Genomic DNA, 21,902 nt, shown 5'->3' on the forward strand with positions numbered 1-21,902 from the left:
AGATGATATTTATTATGAGTAATGAATGAAGAACAGTGATATCCTTTCAAAGAGTACATCCGCGACGCAAGTTGCAATTTTCATAAGACGACTTATTCATCCGTCGATCGTTTCGGTATCTTACGTTGGCCCAAGTTTCCAAACATTGAAAGAGGAAGACCGATCGTCGCCGATGTTTCAAGCGGGGCGCGGCACTAAATCATAACGATGCCGCGAAATCACCGAAAATCCAGACGAAGCGGCAGGGGCTTGGATGCAGACACGCGAGTCCGGACGGTAAATCACGGGCAGCCTCCTCGTCGAGTGGCTGTCGGAGAGTCCTGGTGCCAGCTCGTCGTACGGAGCATTTATTAATCGCTCAGCTCCTAAATCCCGTGGCGCAGCTGGGCTCGAAATGTTTGTACGTATTGCAAAGTAAAGCGCGAGGGGGGACGCCCGGGTCCTCCGGGAGAGGATTAGGTCGGACATATTGAGAGCTTCTACCCGAGAGCACTCTCCTTCACGGGTACCAGCGGTGATGGTGTGGCGCTAGGAAGCGGCGGCGATGCTTATACGAAGAAGCAGGTGGTTTTATCGTCATAAATATGATAGGATATCGGTCATCTCGATACTGAGTCCTAATAACGAAGCGCACGTATAATTTGCCATTTTACCATGATTTCGATTCTTTTATGCGCGAAATTTAATATTGATTGATTGTGCTCCGTTGACAGCTTGTCTCATTGCATCGATAGAAGCGCCACGTTTGTATTCTATTATATAATTTGCGATCACGATAAGTGGAATCATTAATGGAATTACCGCTTGATAACTGCACGGTCCTGGAGGATAATGAGAACGGACAAGTTTATAGCCTCGCGATAATGAGAACGCATTCCAGTAATAATAGTATTTTTCCCGGCATAATCCGCGACAGTGTATGTAATATATGCCGCATCTGTAATAATGGAGATGCCGGGTTTTTCGCGTGTGTGCGTGCCGAAGATAAAGGACGCAAATTGTCCGCGTACGTATTAAGGCATGGTACATACCGAGCGCGGACGCGCCAGTGCAAGTGACAGCTGAACGATTAATCGTCGATAACCATCGCTCGTTTAATGCTCCATCATAAAATGCTAGGCTGAGGAAATTATTGATTCGTCATATTTCCCGTCAGCAATATTGTTAACGCGGCCATCGTAATCTCTTTGCGTCGCGCAGTCAAAAACGAAGCTCCATCGAAAATGATCGGAAATGATTTCGCGCGAGTATGTGAGTTGGTAGTGCTGCGTTGCTGGTGTTACATAACCGGCGAATCGAAACGACAATTTAAAGGGTGCTGACTACGACGATTAATCGTACTGACGCAATATACGAGAAAAAAAAATAAAACAATCGATTTGTGTCGCTTAAACTCGTTTATATTTGAATGAAATGCACCTTTTTACTCTCATTTATGTTTAATAAAATGCAAGTATTAACGTATCATCTGCAAGAATATACATATGTTGACATAAAAATTTTGGTAGTTTATTCATTTAAAAATTATTTGTTTTTTTGTTCGTCTTCTCGATCAAAACTCATTTATTCGTGCTGAACTTGTAATCAAATATATTTGGCGTGACGCATCAAAAGCTTCAAGTTTGCAATAATGTGACAGATGTTACGTTAATATGCACTTCGGTATTAAAACCGAGTAAATTAGCATCCCCCGCGCGCATCCCTTAAGGTAAGATCTTGAAGCGCACGATATAATGTTTCTGGTAATTGCATTGTTCGCGCAGTAACTCGCAAACTCATGATCTATTGTACTTCTCTCACTCTCCTTCACCCTTTCTCTTTCTCTCTCTCCCTCTCTCTCTCTCTCTCTCTCTCTCTCTCTCTGCCTGTGGGGGTTAAATGTTACATAATGCTATCCGATAGTTAGCGCGGCCGGAACTGCTAGTACCAAATACCACGTTTCGCGAGTGCCAGCCAAAAGAGGATCGGGAATACCGGCGCGCAATGTTATTACGACTTAATGCACGGAATTGTTTCTCCGGTTTGAATAATCGTATCGCGCTCACGGCACCCGGTTGCGCAATCGTGGCGCATACAGAGAAAATACACGTAGCTCGGTCGCTACTTCATATAGAAGAGGGTTGCTTCCGCGATGGCGCTAACTCTCGACGAGCGTACTACCACTCCCACGCTTGTGCGATACATAAAAGGGCCCGAATAATACTTCGTTCCATTATTCATAAACATTTTATAATCTTCTTAGCGCGTGGTGAATTATTGCCGTTCGCGCAATTGAAATAATGCGGACTCCGGTGGTCCGCGCGCGTTGAGGGGTGGCTCCAAGTTGGGATCGCGAGCTAGGAAAGAGGAGGACGGAGAAGGCGGAGGGGGCAACACTGACAGGGGACGGGAGAGAGAACCCGGGGAAGAAGTGACGTGGTTCTGTTCTGAGCGGAGGGTTGCGCGGCAACGAGAATAGAACGAGTTCGTTCGTTGAAGTGGCGTTGAAATGTTTCGAAGCGAGGGAAAAATAATTGGACGAAGAGCTCCGTCGTCGTTCTCCGCTCTCCCCTGGAAAACGGCGCGGAGGCGGGGCGGGATGTTTAAGGGAAGGTATGAGAGAGACAACGCGGTATGTCGTTTCGACAACGATGATGACGACCGACATTCCGTCTCTTTGAGAACGATCCGAGTTTCTTTCTTAAGCTCGTCGTTACTGAAAAATCTTTCGCAACATTCCGAGATAGGTGGCACCATACGATAAGGAAACGATTAAGTCGAGAGAGAGAGTAACGGGCAGAAGCGAGGGATGGCCGAGGGTTGTTCGTCGATAACTTTCAGGCGTCGTAACTCATCGGGGGTCGCGTTGGACGACGGAACTGACGCGAGTTGCGTGTGTCGACGGGATATTCTTGCGTACGCTCACACTCTCGACACGTAACTGATCCCCGTGCTTTACTGACGGATGATGCCGGAATAAGAGTTACCGAAACGATATCCTCCCCGCTGTAATTTCGGTACCGCGTAGACTCGGTGGTAGATTCGCAACATCATGGCGATATTGTATATATCTATATAGGTATATATATATATATATATATATATATATATATATATATATACGCCCGCGCTCTCTGCGGATCTCTCCTTGATCTCTCTATTACGGGTCGGATTAGCTAGTTATGAAACTCGACCGAGGCTCAGCGAGCAGTGATGAAGCGTGTTGGGAAAGTTTCTGCCGGGACAAGACCAGGGCGTAGGATGTGCCGCGGCGGAATAAGCGATCAGGCTCTTCCTGCGGCAGACACATCCATCCCCGCCGGATAACTTCGTTCTGATACCAACGTCCAAGGACGAATGTCGCGGTCGGGGTTGCGGTAGGATTACCTCGTAGAAGATTCGCGCTCTAAGCGCTAGTGCGGAGATGGAATTGGAACGCTTTCTCGTTTGGAGAAGTGGAAACAGCCGCGTATGCGGTAACCCTTCGCGATGGTCGTCCTCGATCGACTACGCTCAACATCGAAAGGTCAACTTTGCGAGGCGGAGATTAAGCTCGAGATTGCATTTCAGACCTCGCGTGCTTCATTTTGTCAAAGGTATTGTAATCGCCGGAGCGACATACCTGAGATTCTCGGCGAGTAATCGCGAATGCATTCCACGTGATAAACCGACTACCGGTTGGAAACTGTCGTGCTGCGATCGCTCGCGTAATTTTAATTAAACAGCTCGGAAAGCTGGCGCAACATCGTCGTCCTGGGGCTTTCGACAAAGAACCTCGAGCTCTGACGCGACGGCAAGACGGGAAAAGGGCCAGGGCGGGGGAAGCTTGGTCTTTGCTAGAAGCAAAGGAACACAGACTTCGCACATTGTAAAGCTCTTCTCTCACGTACTACTTCCGTTCCTTCTCCCTGGCGCCTCCCTTCTGCGACCGCCACCCTTGGCGCCGCCCCTCCCCCGTACTACTACCTTCATCATCGCGAACGAGCAGCGCCTACCTGCCAAAGACGATGAGCGCGCTGCGTTACGTCACCGACTACGAATCAAAATCTTATTAACTGCTGAAAGTGAGTTTCACTTCAAAGTGGAATTTAATTACATTCGCGCCTGCCTACCCGCGCCCTCCCGTTTCCTTATTTCTCCCGGTCCTTCGGTTTGCCCTATCTTTTCTGCTCTCTCACTCTTTCCTCTGCTTATCTCGCCCTCTTCTCTTCTTCTTTTCCGCTAGTACGTCTTTCTTTCCCATTTTCTTCGATCACTTCCTTCGTAGCTCGCTGCTACCTTCTCAATGCTTGCCGCTTGCATCGCGAGGTCTTCACTCTTGAATAAAAATATTTAAATTTCGCCGTCTCGTCCAGCGGAAATTATTGCTCTCGCCGCCTCGTCTAACTACAGCTCCGTAGCCACTTTTCGCCCACCATTCCAGTTATCCTCGCTCGAATTACATCCATTTTTCGCCACCCCTATCCACCTACCTTTCCGCGCTGTTTACAGCGCGAGCGGATATTCAAATGCCGTCGCGATTATATCCTTCCGTCTGGGCTTAATCGTGCATCATCGTCGAAGGTTGAGATGAGCAGCGAGCCTCTATCTCTTTTTTTCCTTCTCGTAATGCCTCAGGTCGGGGCAATTGCTTTCTTTCCTTTGAGATAACTGCTCTCCCTCCCTTTTGTTGCTTCATCTCGTGATTAATTTCACGAAGTCCGTTCGCCTTCACTTCTTTGGAAACCAGGTACCCCCAAGAGTTCCTTTGCTCGCTTCATCGTTCAATGAAAACGCTCAAAGATTATGCGAATTATGAGCTTCGCGGCTCTCTCAAATACTGACATACAAAGTGTGTCTCTTTCTCTCAGATTCCTCTTTTTTTTATTTCTTTGATTGTCTTAAAATTGATTTTTCTACAGTAAGATATAAGGTATCAATGGTTTTTTCGTATGCGGATAAAGATATATAGGTTTTAAAAATTTAAGTCCGATTTCTTATTTATAAAATGTAAATTAACTTTATTTTAACAAATTAATAATTTTTTTCTATGTTACGATTTAAACTTGAACATTAAAAAATTATTCAACGATACGGTAAGCATTTGGCATATTTTATCCACGAAATTCGCTTCTACGCGTTAACAAGAAGTTGAAATAACAGTAGCGTTGAAATTACGCAAGCTTTTGTGTTAGATTGTTATGTTCGTGGGTTGAGTTTTGTTGCATTAAAACTACACGAATCGAGTGGAAAAAGTAATGCGCGGCGAAGACGTAAAACGATCGTGTAACAAAGAGGGACGCGAATATCCCGCCCTGCGGCTAAAAATTGCACAGATGCCCGTATTTTTATGGACAATGCGCCTATGCTTTTATCCCACGACATAAAAATATACGTGCACCACGTTACGGTACACTTAGCTCTAGTGAGGATATGGTTTTCGTTCTTAATCCCTTAGAGACTCTTGAAGTACGCTATTTTTAAATTCCTTTATCGGCGATCTTTTAACTTTTTATGATATAACGAATCGTTATATTTATGATATAACGAATCGCAATATTTACGATCTCATCGGGCATTTCTTCTATCTAATTTTCTTCGAATGTAACGAATATAAGATTGAAATTAAAAGATGGTGTTTAACAAGAAAAAAGAAACTATATTTCGATAGACAGATATTAAATATATTTATTTAAAAAACTGAAAATCAATACTCACCTCTGCTGCTTCCGTCGGGTCCACGAAGAATGGTACACTCCTCTATTGTGCCGAAGGCAGTGAATAACTGTCGGACATCGTCTTCAGTTTGTTGCTTGCTTAGCATACCAACGAACAGCTTTCTGTCTGCAGTTCGACGACGGCGCGTTGCGAAATAGAGGGAACAGAGAAAAAAAAGAAAGAACAGCGTTAGTTAGTTCTGTGTGCAGGCTAAGCGTTTATAGGCGTTAAAGAGAAGATCTTGCGGCTAACACCGAGAACGACAAAATTACACGGTTACACCAGCATCCACCATCCTAAAGGGAAGGAGGTTGGGGTATATATAATATATATATATATATATATGTATATATATATTATATATATATATATATATATATGTATATCTGTATGTACATATATATATATGTATATATGTATGTACATATATGTATATGTATATAAAAACGTAACATATCTGTATGTGCACGCGTATGATATCTTCGACGCGCACGATTACACTTGCCATTACGTCAATGTATACATTTAAACAGCACTGGAAACCGCGCAAGTGTATGTGTGTATAGGTGTATGCATGTACGGGTCATATCTATGTCTTCTGTGAGACAGAAGTAACCGAGAACAACAACGGAAACAATTATCATAACCGATAACAATGTAACATACATATGTAACAGTTGAAACGATATTTCAAAGGGAATGGTAACGGAAATCATAATATAACAAAGAGAAAAAAAATCTAACCAATGTTGATCTACGACCTATACCAAAGCCGAAAAAACGAATGAGAAATAGGATCGCGCGATAAAATTAGGTGGGATATTAAGCGATCCAACTCTGGCTGATATTCCCGACGGTGATCCGCGTCGAATTTAATGTTTTTTTTTTTTTATTTTTTTACATACATAAATTTTATTAAATCTCTCTAGTTGTTTAGTGGACAGGCAATATATAATGTATATTCTCGAAATGGATCACCGTCACACAAAGTTTAACAATAAATGCTTATACTATATTCTGCAGCTATTTCTAAGTTTTGTGCGAAAAGTTAAGCGAGATGTAATGGGTAAAAACTGCGCGAGATTTTTTTTAAGCTTAGAATATGATTTAATCGCATAGCTTATGATATTCGGTTTCGACTGAGAATTTTTCGTGATTGTAAATCCCTCAATTTTTCGATTTCGCTTGTTTTTAAGGTGGATGCAGCGTACTTACAACTGTTCGATAAAAGAATTTTTTAATAATTTTGCTTCCAAAAGTATATTTAGTGTAGAAGTTATATTTATCCTAAAATATTTTTTTACGTTATAAATTAAATTTTGATCGGTATATAAGTATATCGGTATAAGTATATTTAGAAATATCTGCACTGGATATGTCTTAGCATGTGTGTGTATACATGTACGTGTATCCCCACGTAATATCGAAAATACGATTATGGCTGTGCGAGATTCACAATCAGTAGGATAATATAGAGAAATGGATCCAGATGAGCTGGGAATGGTCAAGAATAGCAGGTCAAAAGGTGATTTATTTGTGTAATTGTCAAGAGAAAAATATAGGGATATATATTATAAACTGTCATATATAGAATCAAATCTAAGTAATACAATAAGATAAATGTAGCTCACATCATAATCAGAAAATATGTACAGAGATGATAAAAACACATCGATAACGAACGAGACAACACATCCAACGAACGAGCCACTATTATATGATCATACAGCTGTAAATAGCTATATATATACATATATATTATATATGTACATATATAAAACATATGTACGATCAAGATGGTCGTCGACACGAATATAAATATTAGGTCAGACGGGGGTTTCGGGAAATGTAAGACGATGGGACTTTGGATTTAGAAACGTACAATATATTCGGCACTTTAGAGCAAAGGGGTCATTTGCTGTTGCACGGTTGGTAGACGCTCTAAGATCGCGATTCTCTCATGTAGGTATTCTGCATTTCTTGAGAGAGATGCCAATCTGTGTAATTCTAAGAGCGTCCACGCCACGCACGCCTCGTTTTAACGAGGCTTCAATAGTGTGATGTAACGGCGGTGCGCAATAAACAGAGCAAAAAAACACGAACGACAGGTTTACGGCTACAGGTTTCAATCACGCACGTGGTTACGCACAACACTGTCTATAATACCTTCTGTATGCGTAAAACGATGCGTATTGTGCCGGATGAGAAACGGATGAGAAGGGGTAGGGCAAGACTGATATAGAGGAGCCCATTAATAATTATTATCACGGCACGGATAAACAGTGCGCGCGCTTTCGGAGGAATCATCATGATCGAATTTTCAGCTTAGAGTATCTCGGGAATTTTGTCAGCGAAGAGATTTTTAACACTTTCGAGGTTGTACGAGCCAATCATTCGAGCCAATTGTTCAAGCCAATTAACAGATCCACGAATATATATTCTATTCCTACATCCTGAACGTATGATCAGTATACAGGAGTCCTAATGAATCGCGCGTGTGTGCCGAAAGCTTCAAGACAACTCGAAACGTTTTGCGAGAGAATTTGGATGAGCACACACCGTACACTTTGTGCGAAATTTAGCCTCCTCCTAAACGATGAATATATATCGGCTGCACTCGGGCTAAGGGATAGTGATTCGTGAGGAAATGCTGGAGTTTGATGGTTCAAACACTAGCGAGCAGCAAAATGGATTTTGCGGCGAGCTGTGCTGGCTGAATCAGCGGTGATCAGGCGTGATAGAGAGGAGCGGGCTTGGTAGAATGGACCCGTTTCTTTTTCCTTATTCATTCTGTTTTCATCTCTCTTTTCATCAAGGGGGGGAAGTTCTCTTTCTGCCGATTTGCGGAGAAGAAGAATAGAGGTTCTGGAAGGAAGCTAGCTATCTCCTGGAAGTCGAAGTTACCTTCAGCGGCCGCCACCGGTGCCTCCTACTTCCAGAAGATGGCACTGATGCTCCCGTCGTCCATCATGCACTCTGGAATACAGAACAGAAACAAAGAAATGGCATTGGACTCAAAATACACCATTCGTCGTCTATATGAATCCTCGCAAGATTCAATTCGATCTTAGACTCGCTGGGAATCGTATCGATGTGTGTTTCTTTCGCAAATGGTACAGCACATTTCTTTCGAATGGATCTTCTGACTGATGAATACAACCTATCAAATTATAAAAAAAAATTATGATCACTAAAATAAGAATATTATTTTTAAGTGCGTCAGTGCTTGTAAACTTTCTTACAGATTGCCAATTCATTTTATAATGGATTGCTACATGATCAATAAATTTTTTTTACGTATTTTACACTTGATATATTTAGATTAAATCTCATTAGAATGGATATTCTATATTTGATTATTATTAAATATCACGCATGAATTTTTTAATTTAATTGCGATAATACAATTAGGTATTGTAATTATCTAATTTTCATATATAATACTAAATCATGAATACAATGGAATCAGTTTAATAATTGCAATAATAATCACAGGAATTAAACTGTCATGAATTATAATAACATCAGTAACAAGATTTGAAAGTTGAATATTATACTATTTGAGATAATAAAATTCCAATTATTTCCATAAACAATTCAATACGTTAATTTTAACTAATTGAGAAATCTCTCGCAAACTCCGATGATTGATGAAGGCGAATCTGTTACAAATTTTTTCGAACTGTTTTCGATAATCTTTATTGTCAACAAATTAAATTGTAGAAGAGACGACAGCTTTAAGTAACGCGTTCAGACAAACACGATATTTGAGCGAAAGATATTCAGATAGAGTTTATGTTTTTCCGCTTAGATCGCGACTACGTTTCGAGCGACGTTCCGTTTTCGATCCACCGCATTTCCCGCGTGAATGAGCTTAATGACGCGTTTCGCGAGGAGGAGAAGACGTTATGGAGACGCAAAATTGGCGAGTCGAGTTAAAGGTCGTTGTCGCGGATGCTAGACGCGAGCTCATTCCGAGAGATGCCTCGGCTCGCGCCTTATAGTCGGGCTCCGAGGCACATTTAAGGATTTGTCTCGGGAAATTAGATTCTCGCCTGACTTGCAGCCTCGTTGCACCCCGCTTTCCGCAGATTCTTCCTTGCTCTCCCTCCCTCCTGGCAATCTTCGTACCCGCCTAACACCCGCCTTGGTTCCCTTCGGCGTATCAGCGCCTCACCGCTCTCTCCTCGTCGGGGAATATCTTGTCTGTTCTTAGCCCCGGGTACTTTTCGCTGGGAGTTCGCTCCTATTGTCGCGTCAGGATACCGTGGGGACCAAGAATTGGACCTTTGTCGTCGGAGCTAAGTGTTAACGCGCCCTTCGTGTCCTCTTTCCTTCAACTTTCCGAGCGGAAGCGAAAGAGGAATTAACTCTCGGGAAATTATCCTCTCGCTGGACGATGAGAACAAAGCGAACGTTTTGTTGAACACGACGCGACGCAGATGACATTTAAACCGCATTCGTTTTATTTGTGACAACGAATATATTTTTCTAAATAGTCATGAATCTATCGAATAAAAATTTTGTTGAATTATCATTAATTATTGTCGATACGTCGCTAAGTTTGTTTCAATAAATAGTTATCAGTAAGTTGATACATGTTTAAAAGAATAATTTAAAAAATATATTTGTTATTACTTTTAGCATCGTTTTTCAGAATATTAGAATCAAGATTATAAATTTCTAAGAGAGATAATTAAAAGAGAGATTATAATTATATAAATCTTTAAAATTGTACTCTCTTTGTAACTGTAAATTTTACACTCTGTAAAAACAATACTTCAGATATTTTTCTTTGAAGATGCCAAATAATTTTGATATAAATTTATAATAAGACATTGAAAATGAGAAAGAAAAATCTATAATATTAAAATTTGAAAAGAAACTCGGTCACATAACTAGATTCAATCATTGGAATATAAAATCAAGTTAAACGTAATAGATATTAAAAAATAAATTCTCTTCTACGAAATTTCTCTCTAAATAAATATTGCATTAAACAAGGTTGTTTTACAAGTACGTTTGTAGTTTTCATGCTCCGTCATCTTCCGCGCAACTAAAGTAACTTCGCGCTTGCTTCTACGACGGCGGTACCGTCATCCGTCGTTCTACTCGGTAGAAGAAATACAGAGACGGATTCTTATAATCCGCGAGGATTTCTCTCGGATGGATTTAAGATGGGACCAGTCCATGTCACGTTAGCAGAGCCGAACTTGGCAGAGACGCGAGAAAGACGGCCGTGGGCCCCCAACCTGATATTCCGGGATACGTTTATCTACGACGAAGAAGAGATAGTAGTAGGGCGAGTGATGGCGGTGGGAGAAAGGTGGCTCGCCGAGGGATCGAAACTTATCTACTTGCTCAACTAGCTCCGGTACAGCGGCACCCACCCTTATCCAGTCGTAGAAACTTCGGCCGCCCCTGAGTCGGCGGGCCAACTTCCGCGCGAGATACGCATTTCTCAAATCTGTTCTCGTCGTTGTAAACTTAATTCCGGCTGCTTCGACGCTACTATCGCGCGCGCAAGGTCTTACCATCGACATGCGTGAAAAATGTTTCGAGAAGGGGTTTCATTCTCGGATCTTTACACGATTAACTTCTGTTAAGTTACTTCCGAGGTGAAGGTATCTCGGATCATACACTACCTCGATAAGAATCGGAAAGGATAAATGTGCAGCTCTTGTAAATGTAAAATTGTAGCCGAGGAATCGTAGGAAATTTGCGCGTTTGAAACAGATATTCGATATATTAAATTTATAAACGTTTAGAATTCAAGATAGAGTGAAATTCGGTATAAAGTATTCTTTGAATTGTTTTTAATGGTTTATCGGACGAATTGATTGCACAAATATTTTACGGTATCTTACGCATAAGTTTCGAGACGCGCGATACTACCGAACAAGTTGCGGACGGTAGTTATTTCCGCAGTTTCCGAACGTTTTAGCGCCGCAACGTCTCACAATTACAACCCGATTTATCTTTTGTACCACTAATAGGATATTACTTTGCCAAGCCATCGCTCGCCTGCTAGTCGTTGTAGAAGGAATCTATAAAATGATGTAATTAAGCCGCACAGAGACTGCGAAATGCAGGCGTAAAGGGCATAGTCATTAACGCGGAAAAAGGCGAATGAGTTCCTTGAAATGAAACAATGAAACCGTTCTCGATGGCTGGAAGTGAGAAGCGGTATAAGCATCGCTATCTTAAATTGCTATTTTATGCATACTAACGGAGCGCGTGTCCCTTTCTTCGTTCCCATCCTTTCAATAGGGAGATATTTCAAGGAAGCTAATCGATTTTGCCTGCTTAAGGACACATTGTTCTCACGCAATAATTCTTAAAATCGACAAAATAATGATTTTGACATCTGATTTACTTATAATAATTTGAGTTAGCTGTATATTTATTTTTATATTAAATCAAAATTTTCAAAACTTATTTATGTACGAACAAATTTATATACGGAGAAAGAATTTATATACGGAATAAAATAAAATATATCATTGGTAAGGAATTATCTAGCAGTGACTTCCATATGTTATGTCGATTTTTTATATAGTGAGCGTGCTAACTTAACAGAGATCAATTTTGAAGCTTCAAAAATGCGCACGCGAGAAAGTTTGCCGTTAGCGCTTTAAAATCATTCTTCTGTACTCATTGAATCAAGTGTTCATTCATTCTAATATGATTACTATACGATTTGTCACGTGTACGCTAAAAATAGCTTACGATATTTAAAAAATTACATTTAATGAGTACAGAAGAATGATTTAAAGCACTATCTATAAATTCGCGCGGTGCGATCTTAGAAATCACTCTACTGATAGAGTTATTTCTGTTAATTCTTAATTATGATCAGTAGTTTGAAATTTTTTGAATAATTGTTATGACACAAAAAATTAAAATTTATTCAATTCAATTAGGAAGCAAACATATATCTGTGTGCTAGCAGATTTGAGAATATAAGAATTGATTAACAAATAGTATGATTACTAAATAAATATTGTAACTCAATAATCAGCTCGTGAATATTTTTAAAGTTTCAAAATTTACCTCCGTTAAATTAGCATTTCCACTATAAAAAATCGAAATAACATATTAGATAGGTGTAAAGGTTGCTACCGGATATATTAATAATAATATTGCTGATTGTGAAATACGCGAGATTAGTAAAACATAATGATTTATTATCTGCGAAATAATTTAATTTTGATAAATGTTGACGTCTCCCGGATGATAAGTGTCGGTCTTGACATCCTAGAGTAGGTTACGCACAATGTCGGACTTATAATTACGCGAACTAAACATTGGCTGTAATCCCAAGCGTTATCCCAACGAATTACATGATGTCATTAACATCTGTTTCACGCTGAGTAACTCGATGAGGGTCATGTCAACAATTACGAAGGACTATAAAGATCGCGTCGGGATAGTTGTTAAGGTAGCCTAAAGGGGACAAAGAGAAAGAGAGAGAGAGAGTGAGACGCAAAGATGAAGTGGCGGAAACTATCTTGTACGTAGCGACCGTATGTGGCGGAGGATAGATACGACGATGTCGATAAGGGTGGAGGTGGCTCGACGACGGTGTTGCCGAAGTTCAGTAACCCCCTGATTGAACTCTGCGAGTACGTGGATACAGCGTCTACATAGGTATATACTGCGCCGCAGAAGCGGCAGCAACCCCCGCTCAGGATCACTCCTGCATCCGCATCAAGCCGAGGCTTTGTGGGGCCACACGGAGGCAGGCGACCGGAGATTACAATGGCATCTCCTCCAGATTAGCATATGAATTACGATCCCCCTCATCTGCTCCCCTCTGCCACCCTCGTAGCTCGTGGGTACCTTCTTCCGCGCATCCCGGTCTAATGCCGCTCTTCGCATCTCCCTCGATCTCTTCCTTCCCGTGTATGTCTCTCGCTATCTCTCTCATTCTCCCTTTCTTTATCTCTCTTGTCCGTTCCGTGGATGTGTGTACTCCATTCTCTTCCTTTATCTCAGGGCGCTTCTTGCCCCAGAGTCCTAGCCACCTTCGTCGAAACGAAGGGCTATCCGAAGGACTTCGGAGTAGTTGCTGGCTCGCCGGGAACGCTGTCCCCGATGTGGCGAGGACTTTGCGAATGGTAACGAAGGGGGCCCCAACGGCTCTTAGCCTTCGGGAATTCCAGGACGAGCTCTACTGCTATTTACATGCATCGGAAGCGACGCCGGCAGCTTCGGCGATGGCGGCTCGTAGAACGGATGGAACGGTATCGATCGGGGATACGACCCGCCTCCAAAGATAAATACCATATTTTTAATTAAATCGTGGCTCCGATGATACGAGCTGATATTTGCCGAGGTGCTTTATAGAAATTAACGCATGGGTCGAATCGAGCGCATGGGCGAACGAGCGAACGAGCGAGCGAAAGACGGAAAAAGCGTCAGAGATTTGCAAGAGATACAATTTTATAACATTCGCGCGCGCTGCATCGTTTGGAGAGAGAGAGCGTGTTTTTTCAAATAATAACACCGACGAAATGGGATAGATCGGTAGGATTACGACGCGCGCGCGCGATCATACAAGCGGGAGGAAATACGAAGCGAGTGCGTAGGTCGCGCGAGCGCGAGCACACGCGATAACACAAGCGACAACTCATTAAAAACGATAGTCGATCGACAATTTGTCTCTCGATTATCTAAAGTCTCGTCATACATATGCGAGCCCCCGTTATTCTACCGTGACGCGAAATTTATGACCCGCGGCTACCGTGGCGATAAGCGAATGTCAACATGACGACCGCGTACCATCGCCAGCTGTAAAATTTCACGTAATTAATAAAATTGGTCTCTGGCAAAAGAGGGCATGGTGTGTACAGGAAAGATACGACGACGTGGGCGCGAAGAGTCGCGCGCGACAACTCTATATAAAGAGAGAGAAAGAGAGAACGAGTCGATGAATATCAACACACGACTCGATGGTACATTTTTTATTATCATGGAGTCTATCGCGCTACCGGCACGAGCATGAATTTTATACGACGAACGTGTTATCGCGAGTCAGTATTACAGCGGATTATCTGTAGTTTATTACACAGTATACGATTGTATGCGATTGATATGGAATATAACGTTGTTAAAGGCACCGAGTACATACTGCGTAGAATAAAATTATTTTCCTCATAGTTATTAGATAAAAGATATGCTTACAGTATAGAATAAAAACTAATTTCTAGTTGACTCGTTATAGGTCGAATCTCTGTCCGTATAATATTTAATTTTTAGTTACTGTTTATGAATTTACAAAATGCTATGTGTAGTTTTGATTTTTTTAGTGTTGCGAGTCTTTTTGCTTGTATGGTGTAGAAATGGAAATATTGTGGATAAAAAATTGAAATATATTATTTCGATAACGTTATGATTATTTTCGATAATTGCTCAGCTAAACTTAATAATATATAGCATTTTTTAAATCTTTATTATATATAATCCGATTAGAGTAAAGTAATTTTCTCGATGCCGAGACATATATTGGATCGATTGCTTGTTCTCACCTCCGCGGTTTTCACTGTCCGCTGGCTTCACTTGAATAGGACGGTTCATCTGAAACAGAAATAAAGATACGACATATTAATTGGTGTCGCAATAGAATGGCGCTGGTTTCTACAATATTTCTTATATTTACAGACAGAGAGTCACAGACTTTTCTATCTTTCCTGCTTTCATTCCTTTCTGAGAGGACGAAAGTGGAGTATGAAGAATAAAAGCGAAGACGAATAGCGAAACTAGCGTAGGGGGGGACAAAAATATACAGTTTGCCGAGAAAGCGGAAGTATCGTTATTTGTCCGACATGTATGCGCTCGTCCTTCGCGTCACTTCGGTCCCGTTCAAACACCATCAGTGGTTGCGAGAGCTTCCTCTGCCGTTGACAGTCCTGGCTGTCAGAGTACGCGTGGGCTCGCGTAGAGAGCGCAGGGGGACGAGAACAGAGATGGAACGAGGGACACAGAAGCTCGCACGAGGAAGGACAAGGCGAAGAGGAGAGAAGCTTGGATGGCTCTCATCCCATGGTTGTGGGTTACGAAAGCACGGGACTCGCCACTCGTCCTTCCGTCACAGTCCTGGTAGAAGTCCTTTGGACCGCTGTGGATGGGTCGGGATCCCAACGAACAAATAACATTGTTTATTTCTCGGACGGGTCGCACCGCCGCAGCGCGTTCCAGTTCGCTCCTAGGGGATGAGGATGCATGATTCATGACGCGGGGGACACAGGACCGTACTTCGATCCTAGTTTCCATTCTCTTGCCCCTTACCCACCCCCTTCTTCCATCGACCTCGCTCAGTCTTGAACTCTTCGCCACAATGTGCCCATCCTCTTTTCTCCCCTTCCGTGTCATCGTTGGCGCGAATAACGTTTCCAACAGTAGTATTATCCTACTGCTGGCCTTGCAGATCCTTTCTCTCTCTCTGACCAATTTTCCTCGGAGGATTACTAGACAGCCGCAAACGCGAGAAGGCTGCAAGACGGTTTCCCCGATTTCGAATATTTGTAATGCGTCCATACGTATATATTTATGCTATTGTGGTGATATTAAAAGAAATGATATACCTACATATATTATACTATAGTTTTTTATATTAAAATATATTCAAAAAGAATTAAAAAATATGTAGTTTACTGCGTTACTATGTGCATTGATACTTTTTTTTTTAATTAGTATAAAATTTTTATAACAATGTACAATGTGCGATAGTTATTACTACAATGTTTTATATTGCATAAAGTATGATTTATTTAAAAGCACCATATTTTAGTAACGAAGATATAATTTGGCGTATAATTGACTAAAAAAAAAAAAGACGAAAAGAATAACGAAAAAAATGTCGCGTGAGATATATAAACTGGGAAATCTGGTTCTTAACGAGGATGCATATAACTAAAAATGCGAAAATCTATCTTTAATTTTTTTCTTTACTAGAACAACCTAAGCGCGCGCTGTAGCGCGCGCCATTCTTCGGTTTTGTATTAAAAAAAAAAATATTTAAAAAAATAATATAAAGTTTATTTAAACTCGATTAATATTTTTTTACAGAAATGAGTTGATTAAAGCGTTAATTTACTAATTAAATTTTTAAATAAAAATATATTATAGACATTAAAATAGTAATATGTTATAGACATAAAATAGTAATGTGTAAATAATATGTAATATCTTATCTTCGATTAATATTTTTTGACAGAAATCAGCTGATAGCTGTCAAAAATATTAATCGAGTTTAAGGTATTATAACACATTATTTAAAACATATTATATTCTTTTAATTTTTATAACATATTATTATTTTAAAAATTAAATAGCAAATTAACGCTTAAATCAGCTGATTTCTGTCAAAAAATATTAATAAAGCGAAAATTTGCTAATTAAATATTCTAGCTTACATATTTTTTCTAAACTGCATTGTTTATGAAATATTCGACACACACATATGATATACATAATTTAAATATTTTGTTTTCAGATCAATATGTGTACTACAACTGTGTTGTGCTGTGTACTACAACTTCGCTATTGCACGTGTCGGTGAGTGAGAAATTGTTTATTTTATAATATTTCTATAGTGATAATGGGGGTGCGTATATAATATGTTATGGATGGTAAGGCGGAAACGAATCCAATAACCCCGAAACTTTTTCCGCGCGTATGCATGTCGAGTATAAAGAGGGGCGACATTACGGTCGGGGTCAGTGCCACGATCACGTAGACATTGCACGAGGTGTATATACGTCAAACTCAAGCGAGCATGGGTGTTCCGGGTTCATGGAGTTCTCTTGTCTGAGATCGATATAGCGCAATCGTATCATCGCGGTCTATACATATCGCGCTGCCTCTCTTGTAGGAGGAAAAGTTTTCAACGTGTCATCGTGTTCGTGTCACGAAGGAACAGAAAAACGCGGGATTGCACGTTTCTCGAACATAGAAGCAATTAACAGCGTCTCGGGGGATCAAACTCCACACTATCGATTAATCCGGCGATACGCGACTGTTAGGCGGTAATTACTCGCGATTCCGTGTGGAGGGTCGCCATTAACTCTTTAATATTTCATAGCGGCGGCTGTACGTCCGGTCGCGATTCTCGAGACCAGCATACGCGAGGGTCGACGGAAGGAGAGAAAGCGGTCGCGACGACAGGCAAGACAGTGAGGGTGGGAAAGAGAGAAAGAGAGAGACGGAAGGTCACTTTAAGCACTGTCCGCTGGTCAGGAAATTAAACTTTGAGTCGAGAACTGGCCATTAGGCGTTTGTTGTTGCCCCGTTGTCAGGGGTACCCGGCGTCCGTATAGATACCGGAACTGAGATACGACGCTCCGTTTCTCCGCCTTTTCTCTCCGGACGAGTTTAACGCTGAATGCATCGTGTAAATGTCACTTACGACCCGAGAAACCTGTACCAGTCAATAACGATCAGGTGAGCGAGATTTTCTCTCAGACAGACCGTGCTTCGACGATCGGACATACCGATTAATATGACCGACTATGAACTATCGCGCAACCAAGTTGTTAACGTCGATGATTGTAGTTACACAATTAGAGCGATGAGATCATGTCTGCTCAATTAATAGTAAGCACGTTATCGCAGATCATCATATTTTCGATATATACGTTAATTCTGTCATTTTGAAACATGTATTAGGTTATTAAAAAGTAAGCTCTATACATAGTTTATCAAAATGTCAAATGCGAGAGGGCGGGATGGATGTTGCGGGAGTTATTAAAATTGAAAGTTGATGCTTTCTGCGTACTAATTGGCAGCGACGCTTGTTGAATACGTTGACGCGCGTTATCCCTCGCAAAGGAATTTTAGATTAAAGTTAACACGCGCACAGAGAGAGGAACATCGCACGTGCCGTACGCATTATATGCAAAACGGACGGACGAAGGCATATATAGTTCGAGGCCGGCTCATGCATAAAAGTTGTTTTAGATTCGCGATTAACTTTGATACTTTTTGGGACGCTGCTGGGGGAGGCTGGATAACTAACAAGTACGTTTTCAGAGAAATGTCATTAAGCTTTTGTAGAAAGAAGAAAGAGAGAGGGAGGGAGAGGGGAGAGAGAGAGCCGGAGAAAAAGCCGCACCTCTATTTAACGATCGCGTTACGATCGAGCGTCGACCCTTTGGCAATTTGTGTCATCAGCCGCGTGCACTTGGAAAATCGATCCCCTTGAGAGGTAGCGCTCAAGATGGATGGTAATAAGTAAATGTGTTTGCTGAGCCTCGAGCGCGCATCACGAGCAATTAATTAAGCTCGATTATCTATGTACACTGCGGGAAAGTGCTCGCTAACGGTAGATGCTGAATGATAGCCACGCGCGTGACAAATGCGCCGAATGTTAATGCCGTGTTGTGCTCGCGATAGAACTTTGCGTCATTGAACCGACACAGAGAGCGATAGATCTTTCTAATTTAAAATATTTTCTTTCAAACAATCTTATCGATTGCGATCGAGAGATTCGAGAGAATTTGCGTAAAAATATTGAGAAAAATCTTAATTTATATCTCAATTTATATTCGTTGATAAACCGAGCCTTTTCTTTCGAGACGACTACACGCAGCTTTCTAGAAAGCTAGGCAAAATCCAGATAGGGGATGGACGCAGGCTGATAACCGCCGAATTGAATGGTGAATGCCGTTTCGGAAATTGAATAAGCTATCGTGCCAGGCTGCCGAGCTGCCGAGTGGCGCTGCCGGTATTTGACCTGCCTGCGTGCAATCAATGTACTGATTGGAGATAAGGGCTCGCCCTGTAGCCCCGGAATCCTCTCCGCCGGCATGATTTATATACGCCGGTCTTTGCCGGCGATGTATTCATTACTTGATTACCCTTGGGCAAGTTAATACCAATTGTGATCGTATAACGGGCCATAGATTTCCGCCAATCTCTCCCTCTCTCTTCAGTAAGAAATATATATATATATTTATAATTTTTATGCTTCTCCTCGAGAAAAAAAGAATGGTGCTTTAGTATCATTATAATTATCCAGTTTAACCTTAGATTATATTAATTTTTTTTTGTGAATGTAGTATCATTGTATACATTTCGAAATTTACAATTGGCCCTTCGCATATTATTGCGGATGATTCCATCAACCAAGCACGAAGACGTCAAAGCGTACTGAAGATGTGGTTAGGTGGCTGCGGACTCTCTCTCTCTCTCTCTCGACATTTTCGTTACATAATTCAGTTATTCTAATTGCTACGGGTGCGCTCGCGAGTGGCTCGAGTTAACTTGAATAATCCTTCGCGTGGGTATCAAGCGGAGAACTGCATGCTAAACTGTGCGAAATCTGCGTTCGCGGTCGTATCCGTTAATACGGCTAATTTGTCGACTGCTTCGAAGCGGATGCCAGTTCTCTGTGTGTTCGCATCTGATGCTGCACGGGAGATACCAAAGTGGAGGGAACGCGGAAAGAGGATGAGCTGCCAGCAAGCAGATTACATCTAAATGGATCCCAGTCGAGATCTAATTGGCAAATTAATTGCAACCTGCAATTAATTCCGCCGCTTCGACAATTGATATTTTGACGTTCCGTTCGCGTGTGTGTTGCTGGTCCTTTGAAAGAGCCCGTGCGTTTCTTTGAATTAGCCTAGAATCGACCGATCGCGCGGGCCGCCCTATTGTTTGACTCGTTCTACTGTGTTTCGTCCAAATCCCGAGCGAATTTGTCGGCAGTATCGCGCGCGCTTAACGCGTTATCCGCGTCACTTTTTGACGCGGTTAAACAATGCGTCTCTGGCCGAGTGATAACTCGCAATTGAAGCCCACAGATTGCGATTCACTGCAGAACCGAATAAATGCGCACCTGCGTCCTCGACACCTGCCGATTCGTCTGTTTCGTAATTATAAATAGAATTCGTTTTATTGTCAGGAACAGAGTGCCGCGTGATTGAACGCTACGCCATATAAAGGTGAACGTACGCGGGCCATGCGTTCAAACTAACGCGGATATGATCATTTATCAGCAACAGAATCAAAATAGTCAACTGTGATAAGCTTATTAAAAATAGCTCCCTAGAGAACACATATGTGCGTATTTATTGTTAGCAAAGATCCCGAGATTCAAATCGAAATGATTTAAATGCGAGTAATAAGATCGTATATTATAAAAATAATATTTTTTTTTTTTTCAATAAAAATTTACTAAAAGACATTTTCTAAGCTCGAAATTCTTGATATAATATTTTATTATATGCATATATATATATTTTGTGTTTGAATGATATTCTATTCACTTATATTGATATTCGGTTTCTAACAAACAAAAAAAAAGCACTTTGATCACAATTTTGCATGTACAATATTGCTATGTACGGATACACTTTACACACAAATTGTTTCGCTAAAGGAACACAGAATCACTTTTGACTCTAACAGGGATACATGTAACATTTCCATTTTGGGCCTTGAACGCGGATGATCGCGTTTGCGCCGTGTTCGTTAAATAAAAACGCAAGTTTAGAAAACCAATTCCACGGGTAGTCGTCGTGTCGGTAGTGTGCTTTTTCCGGGACATCGCGCTAAAATTCAGACGCGCAAGTAGAAAAATCGAACGATTGCCGTATCGCTATCCTATATCTCTTTACTGCGTGTTGCTGGGTTACGATACGATGCGGCAAAGCAACCTTTTCTCTCGAACGGGAATTTGCGCTTTTTGACCGTTTCGTAACCATACTCTGATGTACGGGTCCGGGTCGGCGCATTTTTGCGCACCGATCGTACCTGTACGAGGTATAAAGCATTCGCTTTCCCGCCTATTCAATTTCTCTTTTTTTTTCTTTTTTTTTTTTTTTTATTCGGCTCCATCAGTTTTTTTCCCTAACGCTCTACAAATATTTGAGCGCCAACTACTATAACCCTCTCCCATCCCCTTCTACCCCCTTCAATCGAAAGAGCATTCGAGTCGAGTGAGCTTTCGCGCCCCTTCTCTTCGGGCCAATCGCCGTTCGTCGATTGTAATCTAAGCCAATGCTTCGACGCGCATTAAATGTCAAACGTTATACGCCTCTCTATGTCACGGCTCTGCGGTAGCGAGCCGGGGCGTTGGATGTGGCAGGCGGCTCACAAACGTTCGGAAAATCGCGAGGCGGGATGCGATTGCCTCGACGGTTTACAGCGCTCTTTGACGCGGTTCCGTTGTCACGTACCGCCATTCCGAGCTTCGATCGCCGTCCATTCGGCGGGTTACAGTC

At 41.6% G+C, this 21,902-nt stretch overlaps 1 protein-coding gene and 1 long non-coding RNA gene across 20 annotated transcripts in view; one reads left to right on the top strand and one right to left on the bottom strand.

Moving 5' to 3' along the window:
• The window catches only part of Bru3 (CUGBP Elav-like family member bruno 3), a 578,576-nt gene that overhangs the window by 58,276 nt on the left and 498,398 nt on the right, over positions 1-21,902 (bottom strand). For 14 of the 19 annotated variants that reach the window (XM_083058812.1, XM_083058817.1, XM_083058818.1 and 11 more), the window contains 2 exons: positions 15,207-15,255; positions 5,677-5,802 (listed from right to left, as the gene is read on the bottom strand). In XM_083058812.1, the coding sequence (XP_082914938.1) occupies positions 5,677-5,802; positions 15,207-15,255 (175 nt within the window). The other 5 variants (XM_083058829.1, XM_083058826.1, XM_083058830.1 and 2 more) reach the window with 3 other exon arrangements.
• Positions 1-21,902, top strand: part of LOC145949101 (uncharacterized) — a 69,587-nt gene that overhangs the window by 23,900 nt on the left and 23,785 nt on the right. Inside the window, exon 5 of the long non-coding RNA XR_014427543.1 lies at positions 17,174-17,235. This is a non-coding gene — a long non-coding RNA (uncharacterized LOC145949101). The remainder of the gene's footprint in view (positions 1-17,173; positions 17,236-21,902) is intronic.

The sequence above is a fragment of the Prenolepis imparis genome, unplaced genomic scaffold (assembly GCF_030444845.1).
Source record: "Prenolepis imparis isolate NDT839.2.m4 unplaced genomic scaffold, iyPreImpa1.0 SCAF_2, whole genome shotgun sequence".
NCBI lineage: Eukaryota > Metazoa > Arthropoda > Insecta > Hymenoptera > Formicidae > Prenolepis > Prenolepis imparis.